Raw genomic sequence first — 19214 nt, forward strand, 5'->3', positions numbered from 1 at the left:
CACCTGGGAGCCAGAAATCTTTTTGATTGAGAAGGGGTCAAATACTTATTTCCCTCATTAAAATGCAAATCAATTTATAACATTTTTGACATGCATTTTTCTGGATATTTTTGTTGTTATTCTGTCTCTCACTGTTCAAATAAACCTACCATTAAAATTATAGACTGATAATTTCTTTGTCAGTGGGCAAACGTACAAAATCAGCAGGGGATCAAATACTTTTTTCCCTCACTGTAACAAACAAACAGCGAGTAGCAGCAGTGTACAAAAGGGAGGGGGGTCAATGTAAACTGTCCGGTGGTGATTTGTATGACTTGTTCAGCGGTTTAATGTCTTGGGGGTAGAAGCTGTTGAGGAGCCTTCTGGTCCTAGAATTGGCGCTCCAGTAACGCTGCCGTGCGGTAGCAGAGAAAACAGTCTACAGTATAACTTGGGTGGCTGGAATCTCAGACAATTTTATGGGCTTTCCTCTGACACCGCCTATTAAATAGGTCCTGGATGGCAGGAAGCTTGGCCCCAGTGATGTACTGGGCCGTTCGCACTACCCTCTGTAGTGCCTTATGGTCAGATGCCGAGCAGTTGCCATACCAGGCGCTGATGCAACCAGTCAGGATGCTCTCGATGGTGCAGCTGTAGAACCTTTTGAGGATCTGAGGACCCATGTCAAATATTTTTCAGTCTCCTGAGAGGGAAAAGGTTTTGTCGTGCCCTCTTCACGACTGTCTTGGTATGTTTGGACCATAATAGTTTGTTGGTGATTTGGACACCAAGGAACATGAAACTCTCAACCCGCTCCACTACAGCCCTGTTGATGTTAATGGGGGCCTGTTCGGCCTGCCTTTTCCTGTAGTCCACGATCAGCTCCTTTGTCTTGCTCACATTGAGGGAGAGGTTGTTGTTCTGGCACCACACTCCCAGTTCTCTGACCTCCTCCCTATAGGCCGTCTCATCGTTGTCGGTGATCAGGCCTACCACTGTTGTATCGTCAGCAAACTTAATGATGGTGTTGGAGTCATGTTTGGCCACGCAGTCGTGGGTGAACAGGGAATTCAGGAGGGGAGTAAGTACACACCCCTGTGGGGCCCCAGTGTTAAGGATCAGCGTGGCAGATGTGTTGTTGCCTACTCTTACCACCTGGGGGTGGCCCGTCAGGAAGTCCAGGATCCAGTTGCAGAGGGAGGTGTTTAGTCCCAGAGTCCTTAGCTTAATGATGAGCTTTGTGGGTGCTATGGTGTTGATTGCTGAGCTGTAGTCAATGAACAGCATTCTCAAATAGGTGTTCCTTTTGTCCAGGTGAGAAAGGGGGGTGTGGAGTGCGATTGAGATTGCGTCATCTGTGGATCTGTTGGGGTGGTATGCGAATTGGAGTGGGTCTAGGGTGTCCGGGAGGATGCTGTTGATGTGAGCCATCACCAGCCTTTCAAAGCACTTCATGGCTACCGACGTGAGTGCCACGACGCGGTAATCATTTAGGAAGGTTACCTTCACTTCCTTGGGCACAGGAACTATGGTGGTCTGCTTGAAACATGTAGGTATTACAGACTCGGTCAAGGAGAGGTTGAAAATGTCAGTGAAGACACTTGACAGTTGGTCCGCGCATGCTTTGAGTACACGTCCTGATAATCCGTCTGGCCCAGCGGCTTTGTGAATGTTGACCTGTTTAAAGGTTTTGTACACATCGGCTACCGAGAGCATTATCACACAGTCATCCAGAACAGCTGGTGCTTTCGTGCATGCTTCGGTGTTGCTTGCTTCGAAGCGAGCATAAAATACATTTAGCTCGTCTGGTAGGCTCGCGTCACTGGGTAGCTCAAGCCCTGCCACATCCGACGAGTGTCAGAGCCGGTGTAGTAGGATTCAATCTTAATCCTGTATTGACGCTTTGCTTGTTTGATGGTTCGTCTGAGGGCACAACGGGATTTCTTATTACCATCCGGATTAGTGTCCCGCTCCTTGAAAGTGGCATTTCTAGCCCTTAGCTCGATGCGGATGTTGCCTGTAATACATGGCTTCTGAATGGGATATGTACGTACAGTCGCTGTGGGAACGACGTCATCAATGCACTTATTGATGAAGCTGATGCCATTGGATGAATCCCGGAACATATTCCAGTCTGTGCTAGCAAAACAGTCCTGTAGTGTAGCATCCGCGTCATCTGACCACTTCCGTATTGAGCGAGTCACTGGTACTTCCGTGGAACAAGAACCAATTGGACTACATTATCTATGGATGTAATATTTCATCATCATTCTTTATCAGACACTGTTTCTATGGTCCTATGTACCACTTTTCCAGACGATGTTTTCACATTTGACATTACTGTACACTCACCGGCCACTTTATTAGGTACACCTATCTAGTACTGGATAGGACCCCTTTTGCCTCCACAACAGCCTGAATTATTCACAGTGTTGTACGTTAAGCGATGCCCATCTGCACACCATTTGTGGCCTTTCTGTTAGCTTGAATGAGTCTGGACATTCTCCTCTGACCTCTCTCATTAACAAGGTGTTTTTTCCCACAGAACTGCCGCTCACTGAATGTGTTTTGTTTATCGCACCATTCTCTGTAAACTCTAGAGACTGTAGTGCGTAAAAATCCCAGGAGGGCAGCTGTTTCTGAGATGCTGGAATCACCATGTGTGGCACCAACAATCATACCACGGTCAAAGTTGCTTAGATTACGCATCTTGCTCGTTCTTATGTTTGGTCGAACAACAACTTGAGCTCTATACTCTATATATTGAGTTGCAGGCAGCCACATGATTCTCTGTTCGAAGGGGCAGGCAATTTGCGTTAACACGCAGGTGTACCTAATAAAGTGGCCGGTGAATGTATGTATGCAGGCCCTTGTAATTGCTTTTTCAGTACTGCCAACTCGTTACTGATGATTGATTTCACATTGTAGTACGAGTATTTAGTGAAATGAGTGGTATCCACCTACAACAACATAGCTATAACATGGAGCCGGCAGGTGATCCAGGTCACAATAGAGGTCAAGCAGTGGTAGGAGGAAGACGAGGAAGACGTGGTGGTGAAAGGAAAGGCAGGGGACAAGCACCCCTTCTGAGAGGTGGTTGTGGGCCTGGTTTGAGAGGTGTGGGGGAACGTGGTAGAGGACAAGGCCACGGACCACGACAGCGGCAGCAACAGAAAAGAGCGTCCAATGAAATCAAAGCAGTAGTCGTAGACCATGTCGTAAATCATGACAACGACTGAGGCAGCTACAATGATTCAACCAAACCTCAGAAGATCAACCGTGGCTTCAATCATCAGAACTTTCCGCAATGAGAACCGGTCTTCAGCGTGCACTAAACATTAGGCTACTCTCAATTGTCAAATGACTGTATACTGCATGCCAGGGTGTACCACAGAGTAGGTGATGTGACTAAATGTGTTCTTACTGTAATTTTCCCTGCAGAATTGAGACTAGGCCAAATAGGGGAGGCAGAGGCAAAATTATGACTGACCAATAAGAGCGGGCTGTGGTCAATTTGGTTCGGGACAGAAATTACATTCGCAGCACAATTCAGCAGCACATCTTGGACAATGACCACATGTTCAACAATGTGGAAGCCATAAGTTTGCCGACTATTGCACGCATGCTGAAAAGGCACCAGGTGTCTCTAAAACATTTATACCGTGTGCATTTTGAAAGAAATGCAGACAGAGTGAAGCAACTGAGGCCTGAGTATGTTCAGGTATGTTCAGTTTCAAGATGCCTGTTGTGAAAAATTCTACATCATTGTAATCAGTAATTCTCTTTCCAAAATGTATTTTTAGAGGGTGATGGAGCTGGATGCTGACAAAAACCATCACAAATTCCTCTTTTTGGATGAGGCAGGCTTCAACCTGGCCAAGACAAGGGGGAGTGGTGGTCGGAATTGAATTTGCCAGCGGGCAACCATCCAAGTACCAGGACAACGTGGGGCAAACATCACCATGTGTGCGTGCGGCTATATCAGAAGATGGTGTGGTGGGACGCAGACCTCGTATTGGATCATATAATGCAGCTCTGCTTGTAACCTTCCTTGATGAGTTAAATCAGGTCTGTAGAGCTGATGAAGTGACCTATGTCATTGTGTGGGATAATGGCAGGTTCCAAATGGTGCAAACATGGTTTCAGGCGCATCCACAATTTACCACCCTGTACTTACCCCTATACTCTCCTGTCCTTAACCCGATTTAGGACATTTTCTCCACATGGAGGTGGAAGGTATATAATAGGCGCCCTCACGAACAAGCCACCCTTCTCCAGGCCATGGATGACGCATGCAATGACATCACGGCAGACCAGTGTCAGGCCTGGATTCGCCCGAAGATTCTTCCCAAGATGTTTTGCCAATGAAAACATCCATTGTGATGTGAATGAGAACCTGTGGCCAAATCCACAAGACAGGGTTGATGGAAATATAGGAGTGCAGTAATCAATCCTTTGTTTTGCTTTTTACAGTAAGCCAGTTGAGGAACACTGCAGTTGACGTTTTACTGTCGTTTTTTTTCTCGCTTTTGTAGCTAATTATTTTGCTTTGATTCAAAGAAACCTATGTTGTGATTTATTGTATTTTATCAATAAATGTCATATTTTGTTCAATGATTCCACTGTGTCTGTAGTATTCTCTCTACTAGTCATTTTACAGTGATGTATTTATGTGTAGTACCATAATGAAACATGTATCACATATTTTGTACTACAATATTTAATGATTGTATGAACAACTACACAGTGAAACTATCGGTATCTTGTGTGTGGGTGATCTAAATGAATGTTCCGATGGTATTTCATGATAAATGAGTTATTTGAAACAATGATTCTGCAAGTGCAAGGTTTCTTTAAAGATATGAATGCACAATGCAATGTTTTGAACATTGGACTGCCTGTGTTACAAGTGATGACCGTTTTGAGTTTTGAGTTTTGAAAAATGACCAAATGGTTCTGAAATTAGTGCCAAAGTGATTGTAAAAAAACGCAAACAAATTGGATACATTTTTGGCACAAATATAATACAAGGAGGCACTTGAAGGAACTGAAGTTATTTATGTGCCTGGAGCTGGTGGCAATAATAAAGAGACATTGTGTAGGAACATGCATAGGAGTCAAGTAGAAGAAGTGTGTGTGTGTGTGTGTGTGTGTGTGTGTGTGTGTGTGTGTGTGTGTGTGTGTGTGTGTGTGTGTGTGTGTGTGTGTGTGTGTGTGTGTGTGTGTGTGTGCGTGCGTGCGTGCGTGCGTGCGTGCGTGCGTGCGTGCGTGCGTGCGTGCGTGCGTGCGTGCGCGCGCGCGTGCGTGCGTGTGTGTTTGTGGTTTCTTCCTTTGGCTGTATATATCTAATTGAATGGAGTCTCTCCCCTGTGTGTCTCTCCTTACAGCAGCCTACAGAGTACTTTGACATGGGGATCTTCCTGGCCTTCTTCGTAGTGGTGTCTCTGGTCTGCCTCGTGCTGCTCATCAAGATCAAACTAAAACAGAGAAGAAGCCAGGTGAGGACACACACACACACACAGACACACACACACACACACACACACACACACACACACACACACACACACACACACACACACACACACACACACACACACACACACACACACACACACACACACACACACAGATACAGACGCAGACACACACACATACACATACACATACACATACACATAGACACACTCACACATACACACACATACACATACAGTTGAAGTCGGAAGTTCACATACACTTAGGTTGGAGTCATTAAAACTCGTTTTTCAACCACTCCACAAATTTCTTGTTAACAAACTATAGTTTCGGGCAAGTTGGTTAGGACATCTACTTTGTGCATGACACAAGTCAAATCTCCAACAATTGTTTACAGACAGATTATTTCACTTATAATGCACTGTATCACAATTCCAGTGGGTCAGACTTTTACGTACACTAAGTGGACTAAAATTCCAGAAAATGATTTCATGGCTTTAGAAGCTTCTGTTAGGCTAATTGGCATAATTTGAGTCAATTGGAGGTGTACCTGTGGATGTATTTCAAGGCTTACCTTCAAACTCAGTGCCTCTTTGCTTGACATCATGGGAAAATCTAAAGAAATCAGTCAAGACCTCAATAAAAAAAGTTGTAGAACTCCACAAGTCTGGTTCATCCTTGGGAGCAATTTCCAAACGCCTGAAGGTGCCACATTCATCTGTACAAACAATAGTACGCAAGTATAAACACCATGGGACCACGCAGCCATCATACCGCTCAGGAAGGAGACGCGTTCTGTCTCCTAGAGATTAACGTACTTTGGTGCGAAAAGTGCAAATCAATCCCAGAACAACAGCAAAGGACCTTGTGAAGATGCTGGAGGAAACAGGTACAAATGTATCTATATCCACAGTAAAACGAGTCCTATATCAACATAACCTGAAAGGCCGCTCAGCAAGGAAGAAGCCACTGCTCCAAAACCGCCATAAGAAAACTGACTATTTATTGAATTTTATTTATTTCACCTTTATTTAACCAGGTAGGCTAGTTGAGAACAAGTTCTCATTTACAACTGCGTCCTGGCCAAGATAAAGCAAAGCAGTGTGACACAGACAACAACACAAAGTTACACATGGAATAACATGGAATAAACAATAAACAAGCCAATAACACAATAAACAAGTCAATGACACAGTGGAAAAAAAGAAAGTTTATATACAGTGTGTGCAAAAGGCATGAGGAGGTAGGCAATAAAGAGGCCATAGGAGCGAATAATTACAATTTAGCAGATTAACACTGGAGTGATCAATGAGCAGATGATGATGTGCAAGTAGAGATACTGGTGTGCAAAAGAGCAGAAAAGTAAATAAAAACAGTATGGGGATGAGGTAGGTAGATTGGGTGGGCTACTTACAGATGGACTATGTAAAGCTGCAGCGATCGGTTAGCTACTCAGATAGCTGGTGTTTAAAGTTGGTGAGGGAAATATAAGTCTCCAGCTTCAGCGATTTTTGCAATTCGTTCCAGTCACTGGCAGCAGAGAACTGGAAGGAAAGGCGGCCAAATGAGGTGTTGGCTTTGGGGATGATCAGTCAGATATACCTGCTGGAGCGCGTGCTACGGGTGGGTGTTGTTATCGTGACCAGTGAGCTGAGATAAGGCAGGGCTTTACCTAGCAAAGACTTATAGATGACCTGGAGCCAATGGGTCTGGCAACGAATATGCAGCGAGGGCCAGCCGACTAGAGCATACAGGTCGCAGTGGTGGGTGGTATAAGGTGATTTGGTAACAAAACGGATGGCACTGTGATAGACTGCATCCAGTTTGCTGAGTAGAGTAATGCAAGTTATTTTGTAGATGACATCGCCAAAGTCGAGGATCGGTAAGATAGTCAGTTTTACTAGGGTAAGTTTGGTGGTGTGAGTGAAGGAGGCACTCCTTCACGGTTTGCATCTGGTTTGCAACTGCACATGGGGACAAAGATCGTACTTTTTTGAGAAATGTCCTCTGGTCTGATGAAACAAAAATAGAACTGTTTGGTCATAATGACCATCGTTATGTTTGGAGGAAAAAGGGGGATGCTTGCAAGCCGAAGAACACCATCCCAACCGTGAAGCACGGGGTGGCAGCATCATGTTATGGGGGTGCTTTGCTGCAGGAGGGACTGGTGCACTTCACAAAATAGATGGCATCATGAGGAGGGAAAATGATGTGGATATATTGAAGTTGACACGGGCATGCTGAGGACAAGCTGTATATCAGTGTTGCACCTGTACATGCACCTGTATATCAGTGGTGGCTGCTGCCACTTTAAGTAGGAGGACAGGCTCATAGTTATGCTCGGACCAGAAAGAAGTGAATGGTATCAAACACATGGTTTCTACTACACTACAGCTTTTGTTATAAACCGTCCTCCCCTCATCAGCCACCAACTCTCTGTCTTCTGCTCCCGTCCACAGCCACCAAGCTTCTGTCCTCCCCCCACTGCCCTCCCCAGCAACACTGCATACCTGTGTATCACCCCCAGTCTAACCCTCCGTCCCCCCCTCTCCTCTCTCCTCCACCTCTACAGAGTTCTATGAATAGGATGGCCATCCAGGCCCTTGAGAAGATGGAGACCAGGAAGTTCAAGGCCAAGGTCAAGGGTCAGCGTGAGGGCAGCTACGGAGCGTCTGATTCACTGAGCAGTAGCTCCACCTCTGACTGTGCCATCTGTTTGGAGAAGTACATAGAAGGAGAGGTACTAGACAGAACACACACACACTGAATAGAAACACACACACACACTGAATAGAAACACACACACACACTGAATAGAAACACACACACACACTGAATAGAAATACACACACACACTGAATAGAAACACACACACACACTGAATAGAAACACACACACACACTGAATAGAAACACACACACACTGAATAGAAAAAAAGTTGTCAGAAAGGGGTTAGCTTCAGGAACAGAAAAGCATGGTCAGAAGCTGAATTTGGGTTCTGAAGTCTGTAGAAATATGTATTCTAGACCCTAATCGTGGGAGGGAGGGAGGGAGGGAGAAAGTGAGGGGGGAAGGAAGGAGAGAGGGGGGAGAGAAGGGAGGGAGGGGGATAGAGGGGGAGGGAGAGTTGTTCGGTGTTGCTGTTCATGTATAATAATGTGAAGAACAGAAACCTTGCTGCTCTGCTGATAGCTGTTAGCCGTTCACCCATCAAACACCAATCATGTCCTTAGATATTGTAAGCCTTTACTAACCTTAACTGGTCCCCTCCCCTTCTCCTTCACCCCTTCTCTCCCCCTGTTCCTCTCCTCCTCTCCTTCTCTCCCCCTGTTCCTCTCCCCCTGTTCCTCTCCTCCTCTCCTTCTCTCCCCCTGTTCCTCTCCCCCTGTTCCTCTCCTTCTCTCCCCCTGTTCCTCTCCCCCTGTTCCTCTCCCCCTGTTCCTCTCCTTCTCTCCCCCTGTTCCTCTCCCCCTGTTCCTCTCCTCCTCTCCTTCTCTCCCCCTGTTCCTCTCCCCCTGTTCCTCTCCTTCTCTCCCCCTGTTCCTCTCCCCCTGTTCCTCTCCTTCTCTCCCCCTGTTCCTGTCCCCCTGTTCCTCTACTCCTCTCCCCCTGTTCCTCTACTCCTCTCCCCCTGTTCCTCTACTCCTCTCCCCCTGTTCCCCTACCCCTCTTCTTCTGTCCCCCTGTTTCCCTCCCCCTATCCTCTACTTCCCCTCTCCTCACCTCATCTTCCCCTGTTCTTCTCCTCTTCTTCCCCTGTTCCCATTTTCTTCTCCCCCTCTCCTCCTCTCCCCCTGTACCCTTACCCCTTTCCTCCTCGCCTCTCCCCCTGTTCCCCTACCCCTCTCCTCCTCTCCCCCTGTTCCCTTCCCCCTCTCCCCCTTCCCCCATCCCCTCTACCTTCTCCCCCTGTTCCCTTCCCCCTCTCCCCCTTCCCCCATCCCCTCTACCTTCTCCCCCTGTTCCCTTCCCCCTCTCCCCCTTCCCCCATCCCCTCTACCTTCTCCCCCTGTTCCCCTCCCCCTCTCTTCCGCTTCCCCTCCTCCTCTCCCACCCCTCTACAGGAGCTGCGGGTCATCCCCTGTGCCCACAGGTTCCATAAGAAGTGTGTGGACCCTTGGCTCCTACAACACCACACCTGTCCTCACTGTAGACACAACATCATCGGTGAGCTGGTGTTCCCTATGGGCCCATGTCAAAAGTAGTGCACTATATAAGGAACAGGGTTCCATTTGGAACACGCTGTTGTCAGCATGAGGCCTGTAGCTATCTGACAGGAATTTTCCAGTCTGCAAATATATAACTTTTGTCACACTATGCAACCCGGTAAAACAGTAAAAGAGACTAATCAATTAATTTAATCAACGTAAAATACCTTTTTCATGAAACTGTAACAAAGCTAACTTTTGAAAGACTTTTCTTTGACTGCGTTAACCAAACTCTCCCCCTCACTTACACCCCTATTCTCTTCTCAGAGCAAAAGAAGGGTAACGCCGGCGCTGTGTGCATGGACCCAGTCTACAGCCGGCAGCAGAGGGTAGTCCTGCCTGTCCACTACCCTGGCAGGGTGCACCGTTCTGGGCAGGTGACTGCCTACCCCACCCGCACCTCGATGGACCCCCATGGTAACCCCATCACAGTGCTCACAGTGGACCAGCACTCAGACCCCCAGGGCCTGTACCCTCCCCAGTCTGCCCACGCCGGGGCCTTCTTCCGGGGCTACCACCCCCACCCAACCCTGCACCTGGACCACTCTCTCAACCCCCATCACTGTGGGCTGCAGCACCTGGGCCTCAACCCCCCCGCCTACCCCCAGTACCAGCAGCCAGGGCCCCACCACGGCGCCTTCAAGAGGACTAAGTTCCACGGACGCAGCTTCTCGCGGGCCGCCTGCTACTCGCAGTACGAGACCATGTACCAACACTACTACCTCCAGGGACTGACGTTCCCCCAGCAGGGTGAGGGGACCCAGGGGGCAGCAGGCATAGGAGGGGTGACTGGACGCGCCGGGCCCCACAAGGGCCCCCACAGCATGGCTTTCCAAGGGGGGCTGCTCTACCCCACGGTGGTCCACATGGCCCCTGCCACCAGCTCCAGGATGGCTGAGGCAGGGAGCGGTGCCTCGGGTCTGGGCTGTTACCATGGCCACCGCTCAGTGTGCAGTGGTTACCTGGCCGACTGCCCGGGCAGCGACAGCAGCAGCAGCTCTGGCCACTGCCACTGTTCCTCCAGTGACTCTATGCTGGACTGCACCGAGGTTAGCAACCAGGGGGTATACGGCTCCTGTTCCACTTTCCGCAGCTCCCTGAGCTCTGACTACGACCCCTACGTCTACCGCAGTAAGAGCCCCTGTAGGGGGTCGCAAGGGGAGCCAGGGGCCACGTCTGCAGGGGCCTCCACCGCCTGCCCCTCCACAGCCGAGGACTCCCTAACCCCAGCTCCCTCGGGGGGCCACGATGGCGACAGCCTGCAACCACAGCCTCCTCCTGTAACCTCAGGGTTCAGTGTGGGGGACCAGCTCTCCAGCTGCAGTCTGGAGCACAGCTACAGCAGCCGCTCGTCACTGGAACAACACAGGGACACCAGCACTACCTCAGCCAGGCCTCCAGAGGGAGCCACAGTGGACATGGGGAAGGGAGGGCAGACAGGGGCGGAGACAAGGGTGGAGCATGGCCTTGGGGGAGCAGGGGCGTGTAGCTGCTGTTTCGAGGTGCTCCCTCCCAACATGGAGAGCAAAGGTCAGCAGGGATATCAGAGGCAGGACTCAGACTGGGTGGGGCCTATGGCCTCCTCCTCGGGCTGTCACAGGGGGGCAGAGCAGAACTTTTACCACCCTGGGGAGCACCTGCTGGCTCCGTCGGAGCAGGTGAGCTATGAGGGCCTGCCCTATTGCTTTTACAAGGAGATGAAGGTTCACCGGGCCACAGGGGGGCGCTATAATGAGGACTATGCTGTGAATGTGCAGTATGCGCACCACGCTGCAGACTCAGATGCCTGCTGTGGCGGGCTCAGCCAGAGAATACCCATAATCCACCAGGGCACAGACTATGAGCTGGGCTTGGGGACGGAGACTCTGTATCAGAGCAGCCTACTGCTAGCCAGCCTTACCTTGGGGCAGGGGGGCGAGGGGCGGACTGGGGGGCGGGTGGAGCCTGGTGAGGGAGGGTACTTCACCTCAGGACAGTTCAGAGGTCAAGCGAACCCCACCCAGGAAGAAGAGACCAGGGCCCTGTTCCACCCCCTGAACTACACTACCCACGATGCATCTGGAAACAGTAAAGCTACAGACAAGGGTCTGGGGGTATGAGGAAGTGTGGAGCCCAGAAACAGGGACTCAAACAAACAGCCTGTTTGGTACCTAACCGGTCGGTCGGTCAGTCAAGAAAACCTCAGTTGCCTTGCTTTTTTTAAGCCTCGCTCGCTGAACTCTGAATGTTATCATCCTAGATGGTGATGGTGTAGATTTCTACTGAAATGATATGATGGCCTGCCTGCCTGGCGTATCTAGATATAATCAGTTCATTCCTGTGGCCATCAGCAGCTCAGCATAAGCCCAGCTCAACCCACATCACTCTGACTCGTGGCCATGCCTCACCAGCGGAGTCTACAGGCTCAGATAGATAGAGAATCAGGCTACAACATATGGGTGGAAGTTCACGGTGGTTGGTTGTAACAGTGGATGGCTTGGCAAGGCCACAAATCAACACGTAGGCTAGCCCAGCCCTTACAGTTCCATGGGTTCCAGACAGGGTCAGTCCGGATCCTGAGACCCATTTGGAGAGTAACAAACTGTGTTAGCTGGGCCCAGTTTGTGACATTTTCTTTCTTCTGATTTAGTAAGTTGTTTTTCACATCTGGACTCTGGACTGTGCAAGTTGTTTGAGGATACATTTAATTTGTTTTATAATCCCACACATACCTGTGTGTACATGCATATGTACTTTATGTATGTGTTTATTGTACTTTACTGCTCTTATGACATAACGTTGCATATACAGCTTGGACAACAAGCGTCAACAAACCACCACACTCAGATGAAAGGTTATGGAAGAATACCAAAACATCAACTTATTTTATTTTTTAGCGGGTTGGGTGGAGGGGCGGGGTCCTTGCTAGTTCGAGGGGCGGCAGTTTGTCACAGTCACACACTCTTTCATTGAGCTAAGCTATACTAACTAGACTACAGTTCTCTCTTGGGATACTCAATGGGGCGCAATATTCTCGAACAATGCAGATAGAATGTTGACTCAGTTCTCTGTTCTACATAATAGAGAGTCTGTTCTATATAGAATACATGTCTATCTGCGATGTTCAGAACATTGTGCCTTCTAGAACATGCGCACCAGACCAAGCCTTAGGCCACTGAGCCATCCTTACTATCTTGGGCTGTGTGTCACCTTTTGACTAAATAAAGGCCCACGTCGTGACAGGTTTTCTCTGAGTTTGTAGAAAGACATTTGGAAATCTTCAAAGGATTGGATTTATATCAGGTTTAGTCACGACTTGTACGTTAGAAGCTCTTGTTTTTGTTTTTGTTGTTTTTTTGCAGTCACTCATCTAGCCTCCTCCTCAACACTTAAGCTATAATATACGGCTATAATATACGGTTCTAATATGGTTCTATAAAGCTGTTGTGTGTCAAAAAAGGCCAAAGGAAGAAAGAAAAAATTCTTCACAAGGGATCCCTTTTACACTGTGGCTGTGGGTTACACAGGGCAGTTACACAAATGTCAGATTTTTTTTATTTTATTAAATCATACAGTACACATCATGCTCTCAAACAATATCAACGTCGTTCATACATGCCTTCTTTGTGTTGTTTTTACTGTTTCTATGAAATGTACCCATTGTCTTCAGAGGCAATCATTTTGAAATAGCAATATTTATATGTAAACCCAGAGCTGTAATCAATGAAAGATATTGAGAATCTAATCTTTCCTTTGCATAAAGATATGTACTACAAATATAACATTTTGGGTTACCCAAGTCACTATTTAATTGTTTTTTTTAATTATTTGTAGCACTTAAGAAGATTGTATTAAAAGAAAATGTGTACACAAAATTAATATTTTTTTTTTAAAGAATATAATGATTTTCTCCATCATTATCATTTTACAAATGTTTAAAAAAGGCTAGAAATCAATCTGTATATTTCTGTATCTGTATAGCAGCATATTTCATAAATGGAAATATGTTCTCTGAATATTTATTTACTAATATATTTATCTTCAAGCCATGTCTTATGTTGAGTGTATGAACGTTTTTGAGTTATTTGGTTGCTGTTTGTGATAAATCGCTAAATACATGGTAATTGCACACAAAATTATTAAATATTCTCTGACCAAAAATGTATTAAAAAAATGTATTACCATACAGTTGTGTAATTAAAGTGTTCAAAGATCTGTAAAATATACAGTTTTATTCAAGTAAATCACATTGTTGTGTTTTTTCCCCCCCAACCTTTTCATCTTCATTCAGGGAAATTGACAACAGTGCAGTGTTGATTAGAATTGATCTTTTAAATATGGTATAGATCTACATCTCTTTTGGGAAGAACATTTTGGTAGGAAAGCATATATACAGAACATTTTAAACCACATAACTTTGACTGGCTTGGAGTTAACTGAGAGAGACTGAATAGTCCTCTGAAGCTACGTCACAAAAGTGCACCTTGGTAAAAAGTAGTAGACTATATAAGGAATAGGGTGCAATTTGGGAAGCAGCCCATGTAGTTACCCTACTGTCGTCTGCTGGCCTAGAACGTCTGCTGGCCTAGAACGTCTGCTGGCCTAGAACGTCTGCTGGCCTAGAACGCTGCTTCTGATCTGTCTCCACCTAGTGGACGGGAAACAACATGCTTAAAATATCCATATTCAAAACTAAGAATCTACAATTGTTAATCCTTGATTCTTGTCCTCCTCAAAATGCATCATAGGAGAGGTTCCGAGGTGCATTTAAGGGCAATATCTATGTTTTTTTGAGACGAACGCGACTGAGGAGAGCGGACGAAAGCAATCAAGGAAATACAATTAAGATTCACCCCAAGATGAGAACACTGGGGTGTATTCACTAGGAACCAAACGGAATGAAACTGGGAGGGACCTACCTGAATTTGTCCAATAGAAACTCGTTTTCGTTGCAAAACGTTTTCCTTTTGGCGTAAACTGTTTTTGTCGCAAAATGTTTTAGACTAATGATTCACCCTGCTCCAGGGTGAAGTTTCCCCTAGGAACAAATCTAGGATCAGCTTCCCTTCCCCCAATCCTAACATTAACCATTTGTGGGGGAAATGCAAAACTGACCCAAGATCAGCGTCTAGGGGCAACTTCACTGTTTCACCCTACTCCAAGAATACTCCTTGTTGTCACCACCAGGGAGCAGTCAAAGCAGTCTTTATTGACGCACACATTACTTGTCACATGGGCCAGGTCTAGAATTTACAGTGAAATGCGTACTTACTAGCCCTTCCCAATGATGCAGAGTGAAAAATAAGTACAATTAAAACAATAGAACAAGATGAATAAAATACACAAGAATGGAGCTATATACAGGAAGTTTCAGTACCAGATCAATGTGGAGTTATATACAGGAAGTATCAGTACCAGATCAATGTGGAGCTATATACAGGGAGTACCAGTGCCAGATCAATGTGGAGCTATATACAGGAAGTACCAGTACCAGATCAATGTGGAGCTATATACAGGAAGTATCAGCACCAGATCAATGTGGAGCTATATACAGGGTGTACCAGTACCAGATCAATGTGGAGCTATATACAGGAAGTAGCAGTACCAGATCAATGTGCAGGTTCACACTAGGGACAGTGTGAGGTGAGAAGAAGGAGCTGAATTCCCTTCAAACCATTCTATTATGATAGTTATGTCTTTATAGCCATTTGAGGAGGTGGAGTCGGTTATAACACAATAAGATGCTAGTCATGATTATAGTCTGGTAAAAATAAGAAAGAGCTGAATTCCCTCTTTTTTTTGCCACAGTGTTGCATTAGACAATGAGGCTGCACTAGAACGGTTAGGCACCGCATCATTATCTGATCAGATGGATGCTTAAAAGGAGAACTGTTTGGAACAACTAATTATAATGTCATTCTTCAATGCAATATCTTTATCTTGTGTTTCTTGGACCTCAATCAAAATGCCGTGCAGTAATATGATATAGTGCACATTTACCTTATCGACATGCCTGTATGCGGCGTGACGTATTACTTCAGTCATGGTTTGAGTAACATGCTTTATGCAAATCTACTCTCAAATACATCAGCAGATATGCTATGTGTGCATGTGAAACCCCAATGCCACAGGGATTTGTCTCATAGGTTTAGCCATGCCTTACATTTTCAGAACTACATCCTCAACACCTCTAGATCCTCAACACCTCAACATCCTCAACACCTCTACATCCTCAACACCGCTACATCCTCAACACCTCTACATCCTCACCATCTCTACATCCTCACCATCTCTACATCCTCAACACCGCTACATCCTCAACACCGCTACATCCTCAACACCTCTACATCCTCAACACCTCTACAACCTCAACATCTCTAAATCCTCAACACCGCTACATCCTCAATATTTCTACATCCTCAACACCTCTACATCCTCAACCCCTCTACATCTTCAACACCTCTACATCCTCAACACCTCTACATCCTCAACCCCTCTACATCCTCAACACCTCAAAACCTATACATCCTCAACACCGCTACATCCTCAACACCTCTACATCCTCAACACCTCTACATCCTCAACCCCTCTACATCCTCAACACCGCTACATCCTCAATCCCTCTACATCCTCAACCCCTCTACATCCTCAACACCTCAAAACCTATACATCCTCAACACCGCTACATCCTCAACCCCTCTACATCCTCAACTCCTCAACATCCTAAACACCTCTACATCCTCAACACCTCTACATCCTCAACACCTCTACATCCTCAACCCCTCTACATCCTCAACACCTCAACATCCTCAACACCGCTACATCCTCAACCCCTCTACATCCTCAACACCTCTACATCCTCAACATCTCTACATCCTCAACACCTTTACATCCTCAACATCTCTACATCCTCAACACCTCTACATCCTCAACATCTCTACAACCTCAACACCTCTACATCCTCAACACCTCTACATCCTCAACACCTCTACATCCTCAACACCTCAACACTTCTACATCCTCAACACCACAACAGCTCTACATCCTCAACACCTCTAGATCCTCAACACATCTACATCCTCAACACCTCAACATCTCTACATCCTCAAAACCTCTACATCCTCAACATCTCTACAACCTCAACACCTCAACACCTCTACATCCTCAACCCCTCTACATCCTCAACACCCCTACATCCTCAACATCTCTACAACCTCAACACCTCAACACCTCTACATCCTCAACACATCTATATCCTCAACACCTCTACATCCTCAACACCTCAACACTTCTACATCCTCAACACCTCTAGATCCTCAACACATCTACATCCTCAACACATCTACATCCTCAACACCTCAACACCTATACATCCTCAACACCTCTACATCCTCAACACCACAACACCTCTACATCCTTAACACATCTACATCCTCAACACATCTACATCCTCAACACCCCTACATCCTCAACATCTCTACAACCTCAACACCTCAACACCTCTACATCCTCAACACTTCTACATCCTCAACACCTCTAGATCCTCAACACATCTACATCCTCAACACCTCAACATCTCTACATCCTCAAAACCTCTACATCCTCAACATCTCTACAACCTCAACACCTCTACATCCTCAACTCCTCTACATCCTCAACACCCCTACATCCTCAACATCTCTACAACCTCAACACCTCAACACCTCTACATCCTCAACACATCTATATCCTCAACACCTCTACATCCTCAACACCTCAACACTTCTACATCCTCAACACCTCTAGATCCTCAACACATCTACATCCTCAACACATCTACATCCTCAACACCTCAACACCTATACATCCTCAACACCTCTACATCCTCAACACCACAACACCTCTACAGCCTTAACACCTCTACATCCTCAACACATCTACATCCTCAACACCCCTACATCCTCAACATCTCTACAACCTCAACACCTCAACACCTCTACATCCTCAACACATCTATATCCTCAACACCTCTACATCCTCAACACCTCAACACCTCTACATCCTCAACACATCTATATCCTCAACACCTCTACATCCTCAACACCTCAACACTTCTACATCCTCAACACCTCTAGATCCTCAACACATCTACATCCTCAACACATCTACATCCTCAACACCTCAACACCTATACATCCTCAACACCTCTACATCCTCAACACCACAACACCTCTACATCCTTAACACCTCTACATCCTCAACACATCTACATCCTCAACACCCCTACATCCTCAACATCTCTACAACCTCAACACCTCAACACCTCTACATCCTCAACACTTCTACATCCTCAACACCTCTACATCCTCAACACCTCTACATCCTCAACACCTCTAGATCCTCAACACATCTACATCCTCAACACCTCAACATCTCTACATCCTCAAAACCTCTACATCCTCAACATCTCTACAACCTCAACACCTCTACATCCTCAACTCCTCTACATCCTCAACACCCCTACATCCTCAACATCTCTACAACCTCAACACCTCAACACCTCTACATCCTCAACACATCTATATCCTCAACACCTCTACATCCTCAACACTTCTACATCCTCAACACCTCTAGATCCTCAACACATCTACATCCTCAACACATCTACATCCTCAACACCTCAACACCTATACATCCTCAACACCTCTACATCCTCAACACCACAACACCTCTACATCCTCAAAACATCTACATCCTCAACACCCCTACATCCTCAACATCTCTACAACCTCAACACCTCAACACCTCTACAGCCTCAACACATCTATATCCTCAACACCTCTACATCCTCAACACCTCAACACTTCTACATCCTCAACACCTCTAGATCCTCAACATCTACATCCTCAACACCTCTACATCCTCAACACCTCAACACCTCTACATCCTCAACACATCTACATCCTCAACACCTCTACATCCTCAACACCTCCACATCCTCAACATCTCTACAACTTCAACACCTCAACACCTCTACATCCTCAACACCTCTATATCCTCAACACCTCTACATCCTCAACACCTCTACATCCTCAACACCTCTAGATTTTCAACACCTCTATATCCTCAACACCTCTACATCCTCAACACCTCTACATCCTCAACATCTCTACATCCTCAACACATCTACATCCTCAATATCTCTACATCCTCAACACCTCTACATCCTCAACATCTCTACATCCTCAACACCTCAACACCTCTACATCCTCAACACCACTACATCCTCAACACCTCTGTACCAACACATACTGTGTACAGTAATTTCATTATATTAAGTCTCCTTGAGCTCTAGATAGCCTAGTGATCCTCTAGTTTAACATACATGATCATGTCAAGTAGACTCAACCAGGTCAGGATTTCACTATGCTCCTTGTACTGCAGCTTGTAAAGGCTTGGTGTTGGTATCTGTGGTGTTGTTGTTGAGGCAGACAGTAAGCAGCTACAGTGAGGGCAGGGCAAAATGTGATGTGGCACAGATACAAAAAGAACGCTATGTCATCTCTGCTGGCAGTGAACAAAGCACAGCTT

The 19214-nt window shown here is 46.3% G+C and overlaps 2 protein-coding genes across 3 annotated transcripts in view; both read left to right on the forward strand.

Moving 5' to 3' along the window:
• LOC139544992 (E3 ubiquitin-protein ligase znrf3-like) overlaps positions 1 to 13888 on the forward strand; it is a 231369-nt gene extending 217481 nt beyond the window's left edge. Inside the window, exons 5-8 of one of the 2 annotated variants that reach the window (XM_071352276.1) lie at positions 5367 to 5477; positions 8030 to 8197; positions 9522 to 9624; positions 9933 to 13888. In XM_071352276.1, coding sequence (XP_071208377.1) covers positions 5367 to 5477; positions 8030 to 8197; positions 9522 to 9624; positions 9933 to 11764 — 2214 coding nt within the window. In that variant the 3' untranslated portion in view covers positions 11765 to 13888. The remainder of the gene's footprint in view (positions 1 to 5366; positions 5478 to 8029; positions 8198 to 9521; positions 9625 to 9932) is intronic. The other variant, XM_071352277.1, reaches the window with a different exon arrangement.
• Positions 13889 to 15653: 1765 nt separating this feature from the next.
• Positions 15654 to 17065, forward strand: LOC139546006 (putative proline-rich protein 21). The gene is made up of 2 exons (XM_071354269.1): positions 15654 to 15659; positions 15839 to 17065. Exons 1-2 carry the CDS (start codon positions 15654 to 15656, stop codon positions 17063 to 17065), a joined length of 1233 nt encoding a protein of 410 aa, XP_071210370.1.
• The last annotated feature ends 2149 nt before the right edge of the window (positions 17066 to 19214 follow it).

This window comes from Salvelinus alpinus, chromosome 19 (assembly GCF_045679555.1).
Source record: "Salvelinus alpinus chromosome 19, SLU_Salpinus.1, whole genome shotgun sequence".
NCBI classification, from domain to species: Eukaryota; Metazoa; Chordata; class Actinopteri; order Salmoniformes; family Salmonidae; genus Salvelinus; species Salvelinus alpinus.